Raw genomic sequence first — 10,543 nt, forward strand, 5'->3', positions numbered from 1 at the left:
TTAATTACTACTGTATCCACGAATCAACCCATGAATAAATCCCTTAAAAACCCATGATGCTAACCTTACTTTTTTAAAGCTATGTTATTTTTAATGGATAATTAATGTTAATGTAATGGAGAAATTAAGGACATTTCAGTTGTACACTGGCATTCAGTTACTCTGCACCTTTTCACCAGAAAATGTACTTTTTTTAAAACTGCATTTTCTTGATGCATGGCATTGTTTACTTGATTAGAGCGGTGTATTTAAGTCAAAGTGTTTTTACCACCGCGCTCCAGAATAGGTGGAATTTTTCTCGGGTATACGTCACTTCAAAGATACACACAACAACACACATAACATGTACAGACAAGACAAAAAAATAATAAATAAATAGGTCAGTGTGAACATATAAGGAGAACGATGTAATTACAAGCTCGTGGAAGTAGTTTGTGGCAATGGCAGTGCCAAAGAGATCATAATTCTTACTGCTATGGGGAAGAATCTGTCATTATACTGTGAAGATATAGTGGCTATTGCCCCAAAATGATTGCCTATGGGCGCAGCTGTTGAAAGAGCAGAAATCAAGTTGAAGACAGCTTGAAGTCACCCGAGTCTAGACAGGTTCACTACCCACTCCAGTCAGCCAAGAGTCACGAGCATTTTGACCCTAGGTACTGTACATCAAGTATTTTTGTCTCGGTGCCTACTGTTCTTATAGCAGAGGAGTTGGTATAAGATGCTTGAAATGTCTAATGAATTCTCCTAAAGGTCCATTTGTACCATTAGGTGGCGACTTTGTACTGTGTCTTTTGTGTCCTGTCCTGTCCATTTCTGTGTCTTGTCCTGTGTGTTAGGTTTTCCCAAGGAGGTTCTATATTGGGTTTGCCTTGTACTATTAGGTGGCTATCATCTTGCCATGCGCGATTGTCATAATAAATAAATAATTAAAAAGAATAACAATTCAACAATTTCAATTGAAGATTGAATTTGGTTACCGGTATATAGAAACAGCAATCACTGCGGCAGTAGGTGGCGGTGTTGCACCTTTACTTTGGACGCCAACAGCCGTTGAAGACAGCTGCGTCAAGGCGGTTAGACTTAGGTAGTGCACCACCGGAAAAGGTAACCTTACCTTCAAAATAAAAGACGCACAATTGCCACGGACATTTTCAGAGCATTTTCCAATAACATGCGTTGTGGTTTAATTCACTACAGATTCCTCCCTAAATGGCTGCTTATTTTCACTTTAGTACTACATATTACTCAAGAACGTATTCGCCAATGTAGATTGTTATTTTAATGTTGTTACCGGAAGTGCTACATTTTCTTTCTAGTTAACTTGACACTGGTGTTGAAAGGTTGAAAGTTGAAAATGAAGAAGCAGAAGAAGAAGAAGAAGAGGAAGGGGAGGAGGAAGAAGAAGAAAAAAAACGGGGAAAAAATGCTAGCTGGCTAAACTTTAGCTATCTACGTTTGTAACTTATATCGGTTGATTTGGTGTTTTGATAATGGCGCCTTTAGACCTGGATAAGTATGTTGAAATAGCCAGACACTGCAAATATCTGCCAGAGAACGATCTCAAGGTGAGGTTAAATCAGTTTTAACTGTTTTAATCGCGTTGGGTAGAGTCATGTTGTGCTAGCTTGGGTTAACGGTGTGACTGTGTAAGTAACTTTATCTAGCTAACGTGGCTAGTCAGCGATAGGTACTCTTAGATAAGGTTACCGTGATTTTCATGGTAATTTCATGATTTTGAAAAACCGTCTTATAACGTCGCGGGTCATAACGATCACCAGCTAGCTAAAAACCTCCAGTGTGGACTGGAGGGGTAGAATCCATTAAAATGTAGGAGGCAAGCTACTGCTAGCTAGCTAGCTAGCTCAGTATTACCAAAGTATTACTAACTGTATGGGGCATGAGGACCAGGCCAGGGCAAAACCAAGCAGGAACCTATCAGCAAGTGTTATTACGAGTCCAAATCAATATACCAACCACATTTAAAATGTTAGGATTTACAACAGTTTGATACATTTTAAAACCAACTTAAGTAAAATGGCTGTTTCAAGGAAGTTATGAAGTCATGGGCTGTCGCTCATTATGTAATGCTATCAGAGTAACGTTATTTTATTTTAATGAAATCTGCCTTTATCGGGGGAAATGACTAGGTCGGCCGTTGCATATGTGTGCATTTTGCACTGAAAACCTGCTGCTGCTAAAAAAAAAAAAAAGAGAAGACACTGATCTCTAGCTCTCGACCTGTGGTTCCTCATCCGTTTGTTGGAGCACAGCTTATTGTCTGTTAATAATTACTCATATTTTCTATAGTACTTTTCTGAGGAGAGTCGTGTAGTGTGAAATGCTCAAAACAAATGTTAATCTGCTTTAATGAAGGGAAACCTCGCAGTAGTGCTGGCTGCACTGCGGCCCCTTCCGCAAAACAAAAACGGCTTTGAAACCTGAAAACCCATCTCTTTGAGAAATATTTGACACACCCCTCCCCAACATCTTACTCTATTTGCTTTCCTTTCTACCTTCTTTTACTAGCCTTACCTTGCATTTCTATTGCTTTGTTACATCGTTTACAGCACTGTGGTTCTGACTCTCATGCACCTTGCACTCATCTTAACGAGCAAGGACTGAAATCTATGAGAATAGATGTAACAAATTGTAGCATTTTAACCTAACCCCCCCGCCCCCTTTTATTATTATTCCCTCCCTTTCTCTGGGTAATATTACCATGAGCTGAACCTTACCACGTCCTGTTAATTAATGTCATCATACATGTTTTTGTTCTTGGCCTTTATACATATGTCACTACACTGAGGCTCCTGTACTACATGCAGCATCAGCGAGTTGTCCTCATATCTCTGCTATGCTCTCTGGAGAGAAGTGAAGCAGTTGATAGGTTTAGTCTAAATAGGGAGACTAGTTTGACAGTTTTCAAATATAGAATACCTTGGCTTCAGTAAGCTTACTTGTTTACTTTCCTATTGGCTTCAGTTTTGTCCTTTTTTCCCCGTTTTACTCGGGAGAACCATATATAGTTTTGTGTATAGTGGCCATGCATTGTCCCCTGTCATAGTCTGATTATATTTATTTATATTTAGATTATATATAATGCTTAATGAATCAAATGTCAGGATTTGGAGCCCACAACTAACATCTTATTACCTCCGCCAAGGAGGTTATGTTGTTTTCGGTGCCGTTTGTCTGTTTGTTTGTCTGTTAGCAGGATTACGGAAAAACTGCTGGCCCGATTTTCATGAAACTTCGTGGAAGGGTGTAGCATGGGCCAAGGAAGAACCCATTAAATTTTGGAGCGGATCCGGATCCGACTCATGAACAAGCAATAATAGCACGAACCTTGGCGGAGGTCTGCGCTCTCCGAGTGCCCTTTTAGTTTAATGAGGGATTCTACAATTTGGGACATGTGCAATGGGACCAAGAAATAGTGTGATTGAGACATCCCCATTCTGGCAAAAGGTTCCATATATTATCTTGGAAAAACTAGACTGGTGTACATCTCTAAGGATTGTAGCTCCATGAGATGTAGAGATACCCGTTTCCCAGGTTCTTATCTCCATTGTATTGGTATAGGGAAGGCAATGCAACTTGGAAGAAGCACTGACTTTGATATGCTCTTGTTAAAGAGAATCATATTGGATACATAAACTGAAGTAGTAGCCCCCTGCCCCTTAAGAATAAAATGCAATTTTTTATTTGAAACCTTTTGTTTTCTTCCTCCAAAAGGCTTTTCTCCTTCCTCACAAAGTAGTAAAATTGTTAACCCAGTAAGTTTGCTGCTTTGTGGATTCATAACGCTGCACTGTAACAGGATAATTATGCCCATTTACTAATTTCATGTTTTGCTTTTTCAGAGATTATGTGATTACGTTTGTGATTTACTCCTTGAAGAATCAAATGTTCAACCAGTCTCTACACCAGTTACTGTTTGCGGAGATATACATGGACAGGTAACTGTTTCATTGTTCTAGATATTATTTTATGGCCAGTGGCCTTCTAATCCTTCTCAAAGCGCCAAGCTGGTTGCAGCTTATTACAAATTATGTGCTTGTTTCGTCAATATCAAGTGATTGCAGAGTCTCTGATTATATCGCTGAAATTGTGACATTATTGAAGACACACTGCCTGTTATGTTTAAATGAATCAAATAATTGAAAAATAAATGGATTCTCTTAAACTTCCTGTCTAGTTTTATGACCTTTGTGAGCTCTTCAGAACTGGAGGACAAGTTCCAGACACAAATTACATTTTCATGGTGAGTAAGATGAAGATTATTTTTTATTTTACCAATGCAGTATCTCACGGGGGTGGGGTGGGGGGGAGTGATGTCAGACTAGCAAGCTCATGGTACCAGACCAGTTAAAGTCATATAGATGGCTGGTCAGTGAATGTACACTGGGCATAAAAAAAACAGTTGAATAAAAGGAAACTTCTGAATGTCTTTGGGTCTGAAATGATCTCTTCTTTTCCTTCTTCCAGGGAGATTTTGTGGACAGGGGATATTATAGCTTGGAGACATTTACACATCTGCTAGCTTTAAAAGCAAAGTGGCCCGATCGCATCACGCTTCTACGAGGAAACCACGAAAGCAGACAAATAACGCAAGTGTACGGCTTTTATGGTGGGTAACACGTTATTCACTGTTACTGCTTGTATATGTAGGCAAAGGTTTTTTGGTTTTATTTACTTTTCACAAGCTCATCAAACCACATTTTCATTTATATTCTGCTTTTTCAGATGAGTGCCAAACAAAATATGGAAACGCAAATGCCTGGCGATATTGCACAAAAGTGTTTGACATGCTAACTGTAGCAGCTGTAAGTCCATACATGATTCATTCATATCGATTACATGATAACATTTGCCTGTTGTGCTTGCCTTTTCCAAGTGTATAAAATATTCATCTTTGATCTTAGCTATAGGATTTATGAACTTAAAGGCTAATTATGGTTATTTTCCACCTGGGCCTTATTTTCCTAGTTTTTGCCATCATGACAGTTGATTGTGTTGAAAATTACATCACTTCCTTCACAGAGTGTATCTTTTATAGATCACATTTTGGTGGTTCTGCTTTTTTAAAGCTTGTCACTAGCCTAATTTATCACAGATTAACCGCTATTAACCTGGCAATATTTACAACATTTTTTGTTAGCCCTTATTGATCTTCATACTTGCTACTAAACAGGAACGTGCAATGGCGGTCCTTGCGTTTTTGGCGCCCCAAGCAATATCATGAAAGGAAATCCCACAAAGGAATCTTCCAAGACAATTGAAAGTGTATCAGAAGCACATGTTAAAGGATACGTTTGGCAATTTTGGACCTACACTACCAGTCAAAAGTTTTGACACACCACATTTTTCTATATTTTTACTATTTTCCACCTTTGAGAATAACAGTAAAGACATCAAAGCTATGAAATAACACAAATGGAATTATGCAGTGACCAAAAAAGTGTTAAACAAATCAAAACTAATATTTTAGATTCTTTGCCTTGATGGAAAGGCAAAGGCTTTGGAAAGAAATTCACACATAGGATCAACTTCACTATTTATATTTGTCTAAGAAACACATTTCAAGCATTTAAGCAGAAGACTTTAGATCAAAATGGCTTTAAGAGAATGAAAAACATAGAACATTCAGTCAGGTGTGTCCAAACCTTTCACTGGTAGTGTATATATAATTCAAAAATGTGAAATAGATTATAAAATAACCAAATTTATATTTGCCCAACATACCTAGCTGTTATATTTTTAGATTGATTCTTCACCATTCTTCCATAAATTATAAAGCTGACTGCTACAGTACCTGGCCCATCCACAATACACTATGGCTTTTGTTGCAATTTGATCTCACTTTTCCAAGATGCTGCTTGTTTATGTATCATTACATAACTATGACTGACAATAGCTGCCCATCAACAGCATTTAACACGGGTCAGCTAGATCCAAAAACAAATATTTTAACGTCATCTGTAACAACACTCATGTGCATGTGCAAACCGGCCAATGTGCAGACTTGGTGTGTGATGCGATGGTTGTGAAGTCACTTCCTGGTGCATGCATATGGCTGACTGCTTGGAGGGCCGGTCTGTGTCGCTCTGCCTACAAATCAGCTTTCAGGGCAAACTCTGTCTGCAGAGTTCACATGCTGCAGTTCATCAGGTGGATTGTTTTGTAAGAGCGCAGCACAGCAGTAGCAACAAAGTGGTGGTGAAGAGAGACTGTAGTGACTCTTATTACAGGCTACAGTGTGCTACATTTTCAAACGATATGTCACTGAGGGAATCCAGCTAGAACTGTTTTCTAAAGTGCGACATAAATTATGTTTATTATCATTATTAATGTCGTGATTCTACCTTTATGTTTTCAGATCTAATGCCTGATTTCCTAATTGCACCTTTAACCTTTACCCAGTTGATAGATGAGCAGGTCCTGTGTGTTCACGGTGGTCTTTCACCTGACATCAAGACCTTGGACCAGATCCGTACTATCGAGCGCAACCAAGAGATTCCTCACAAGGGGGCATTCTGTGATCTGGTGTGGTCGGATCCGGAGGACGTGGACACCTGGGCCATCAGTCCACGAGGTGCAGGCTGGCTGTTTGGTTCCAAGGTTACTAATGAGGTAAAGTTGATTTTTTTTTTGTTTTTCCCTGGAAACTGAGAGATGAGAACCACTTGTTTTGGAGAATAGATACATACACGTTTGAACCAATTTTCCTCTTCTTCCAACGATCTCTTCCCTTGCGATAGTTTGTCCACATCAACAATCTGAAGCTCATCTGCCGGGCGCACCAGCTGGTCCACGAAGGCTACAAGTTCATGTTCGACGAGAAGCTGGTGACGGTGTGGTCGGCGCCCAACTACTGCTACCGCTGCGGCAACATCGCCTCCATCATGGTCTTCAAGGACGTGAACAGACGGGAGCCCAAGCTGTTCCGCGCGGTCCCGGACTCCGAGCGGGTCATACCTCCCCGAACGACGACCCCGTACTTCCTCTAATGACGAGAGCCAATTTGTTTTCGTTTGTGTTTTTTCTTTTTTTCCTCCAGCTTTCGGAGATCCCACAGCCACAATCGAGGAACGCGGAACACGGCCTGAGCTTCACAAACATTGAGTTTAAATCCAGCTAAACCCAAATGTATTCATGTGCAGCATATTTTAAGGAATTCATGGGAGTCACATCCCTTTCAGGTCTACAGCTTCTGAGCTTCTTCTAGGTCAGGATCTGGTTGCACCACATCTGTTTTGTATTGTCCCCCTCTCCAGTCCCCCGTGAGAAACTGTTTCAGCCTCTGTTAAATGACAAAAAGCTGTTGTACGGTTTAATTTCGATCTCAGACATTCTATGTACCTATTTTAGACTATATTAAACATTCAGTTAAAATCAATGCATGTTAATGTTGAATTTATTTTAGAAGTACATTTTCAAAGAAAAAACACTTGAGTATCATTGTACTAGTTTGACTTTATGGTTGCCCTTTTAAAAGAACGGACATTTTCCCTTTGGCATGAGACGAAAATATATTGAAAAGGAGGATAAAACTGAACAAAAAAATGTTTAACCCATCCTACAGCATTATGCCTTAAACACTTTGCTTCCTAGTCAAAAACAACTATTTTCTATTTATTGTTTGGTTTGAAAACGTATCTACTCTCATGTTAGTGCAAAGAATTATTTATGCTTAAATGTATCCACAGCTGTCCATCCTAAACATTTACTGGCAATTCATTTCACACAATCGCTACATACAGTATCTGTCCGAATAGTTTGATAGTTTGTGATGAATTGCTGCAGTGTTTGCAACAGTTCTGTGTGCCTAGATTTAATAGGCTTTTGAAATCAATTTCATATTTGACTGAAAAAAAAAGTACAGTGCAAGTACATGTTACTTGAATAGGTCAGCTCAATATTTGTAGTTATTGCAGATTTTTTTGCAGATGTTATTACTCCCCTGTTTTGTAATTTGAATAAAATGTTATCACTATATTAGCCTGTCAACTATAGTGTTCAGTTGACAGCTCAGAATAGTATTAGTGATACTGTTATTTCTCTTAGTGTATATTTTATAATTCAATTTTCACACCTCTGGTCGAACCATGAATGGATGTTTGTAATCTAGTCATACCTTAAGTAAAATATATTTCTGCAAGCCACAACAATTCATTTTAACAGCAGACAACTTGAGAGGTGACCACGGTCAAAGTTGCACTCCCTTTTCAGCTTGGACGGGATTATCCACACCTGATGAAGACCTGAGGGTCGAAACATTGTACTGTATTGAATAAAGAAGAAAAAAGAAAGGAGCTTTAATCCAGTGTGCAGATAATCCCCTTTTTTAAAATCACTTTTCATGACTTTTTATCCAGAACCTGGCCTAAATATACTGTAGGTTGGATGCGCACCTCTACTACCCTTCTTGATCTTTCAATATGGTCATATTAGATCTCATTACAGTTTGTAAACCACGTTGGATTTAACTGCACAGGTATACCGGGCCTGTATCTGCTGGTCTTCCCCCAAGAAAGAACAATAATCTGTCAGAGTACAATATAAATAATGACTTTGCAATAACATTATGTATTACGTAGTTAATCATACTTAACATAGTTAATTACATCTGCACATGGTAGGGTAACCGTCTTATTCTTAAATTATACAGTTTTTGGAAATAAAACCTAGATTTTCTTAAATGTTGTATCTCCATGCTGCTGCTTGTACCTGTATCATCATTATCCTCATCACTGTCAGCTACAGTTGATGGCATTTACATTTTTGCTCATGTTGAGACTTTAAGATTTTATTTTCCCTTAATTTCTTGTGAACATTTTACAATTTGCCTAGCTTGATGCTGTGAGGATTTTTGGTTTGCTGTCTTTGCAGTGACTTCCTGAAGTCTGTGACCCTTTAACCTCACTAGACTCTTAGAATCTCAATTGGAGAAACAAGGCATGAACTCAGCAACACAGTGCATCTTAATATGATTTCTGCTGTGGGGGAATTCAATATTTTACTGCAGTGTGGCAGACTCCAGGTCTAAGATTCACTCAAGACCAAATCCTAAACCAGTATTCCAGTTTAAACCCTGTGCCCTCCCACCACCATCCACCTACCACAAACTGTTTAAATTTGGGGTATTAACAGATTCTTGAAAGGTTTGACTCAAATATGGAAAATAGGCTTTTTACAACTTTCATAACCTATCATAACTCAAAATTTTACAGACATTACCAGCACAAACCAGCCTCAAAATAAATGTGAAACGTGAAAGTTTGGTTGTCACATTTAGTCAGTCCTTGGTTCCAAAGTGAAGTCAATCAACATATCAATGAAATAAACAAGACAATTAATGCGGTTTTAGCTTCATGAAACTTGTCTGAGAATGATGAAAAGCTATTATTATCAATTTACCAATGGTAAATTAAAACAATTTCGTACACCTTGAGTAATTTTATCCTTTTGCGTATGTGACTTTAATATAATAATGCGATATACTGTGAGATCCATAAAAAATTGGACAGTGACACATTATTGGATGCTTTGGCTCCACAATCTTATTACTCTGGATCTAATTTTGCAGATTACCCATTTCAGCCAAATCAGATGATAAGAGAACCACTGCTATTTTCATAGACTCTCTGCCCATTTCAGGGTGCCAAAAGCATTTGCACAGATTTAGATTAAATGGTTATCTTGTAATTTAGTTCACCAAATTCTTGAGATCTTAATTTGTAGTTTTTCTTTCCAGCATTTGTGCATTTCAGTGTATCGCTATGAGGATTCAGCTGTGTGCACTTCAACCTTCATTGTGTCACCTCACATCCTAGTGATAAGTATGCAGCCAAAACATGAATGTTCACTGTTTATTTATGTATAGAGTCTTTGCTGCAACATCTGCCATTTCTGGCATAGTTTAGTTAGATCTGATGACATTAGGTATTTATATATCTCACTTTGCTAGACCATTCCTTGTTTTTGTGTGTAATACTTATGAATAAATAATAAATGATAGCTTATATATGCAATATATATATATATATGCAAAATGTGCATTATAACAAATAACAAGTCTACAGAACACCATAGATATGAATAGTGGCATTCCTGCAGAACACAATATGCAAGCCATATTTGGTTTCACCTATCTCTGATGATTCATATGTCACTGTATATTTTTCAAAGTTATCTGAATGAATATGAACACATATGAATTGCTGTTGTAAATAATCCCCTTTTATTTAGATTTGTTTTTTAATACTCCTGTGCTTGATTACTGTCCTACCAATAAAGCTTAATTTGAATTTGATGGAGGTCATAGTTTGCCCACCTTTTACCATACAGCATCACTGGCCTTGTCTAGAAGTCACAGGGCAAAAAGCCCACTCGAACAGAATTGACCCCTAGTTTCAGGTTCTTTTATTTTGAAAAACGTGACCCGGAAGTAGCTAGCCAGTTGTAGTAGAGCAGAGCCAGCAGCTGTCTTCACCCTGCCGCCCTGTCAGAGGACAACAACCTCGTACCAGGCTTGAATAGA

At 38.4% G+C, this 10,543-nt stretch overlaps 1 protein-coding gene across 1 annotated transcript; it reads left to right on the forward strand.

The window, feature by feature from the left end:
• Nucleotides 1-1,373: 1,373 nt before the first annotated feature.
• Nucleotides 1,374-7,998, forward strand: LOC139915616 (serine/threonine-protein phosphatase 6 catalytic subunit-like). The gene is made up of 7 exons (XM_071904287.2): nt 1,374-1,568; nt 3,864-3,959; nt 4,199-4,264; nt 4,489-4,630; nt 4,747-4,826; nt 6,424-6,633; nt 6,762-7,998. The coding sequence occupies exons 1-7, from the start codon at nt 1,494-1,496 to the stop codon at nt 7,008-7,010; spliced, it is 918 nt and encodes a 305-aa protein (XP_071760388.1). The 5' UTR covers nt 1,374-1,493; the 3' UTR covers nt 7,011-7,998.
• Nucleotides 7,999-10,543: the final 2,545 nt, after the last annotated feature.

The sequence above is a fragment of the Centroberyx gerrardi genome, chromosome 2 (genome assembly GCF_048128805.1).
Source record: "Centroberyx gerrardi isolate f3 chromosome 2, fCenGer3.hap1.cur.20231027, whole genome shotgun sequence".
Lineage (NCBI taxonomy): Eukaryota > Metazoa > Chordata > Actinopteri > Beryciformes > Berycidae > Centroberyx > Centroberyx gerrardi.

Coding starts and splice junctions, on each gene's coding strand:
- LOC139915616 (XM_071904287.2), top strand. CDS start 1,494: ATGGCGCCTTTAGACCTGGATAAGTATGTTGAAATAGCCAGACACTGC. Junction 1,569..3,863: donor TGCCAGAGAACGATCTCAAG/GTGAGGTTAAAT, acceptor TTGCTTTTTCAG/AGATTATGTGATTACGTTTG. Junction 4,265..4,488: donor ACACAAATTACATTTTCATG/GTGAGTAAGATG, acceptor TCCTTCTTCCAG/GGAGATTTTGTGGACAGGGG.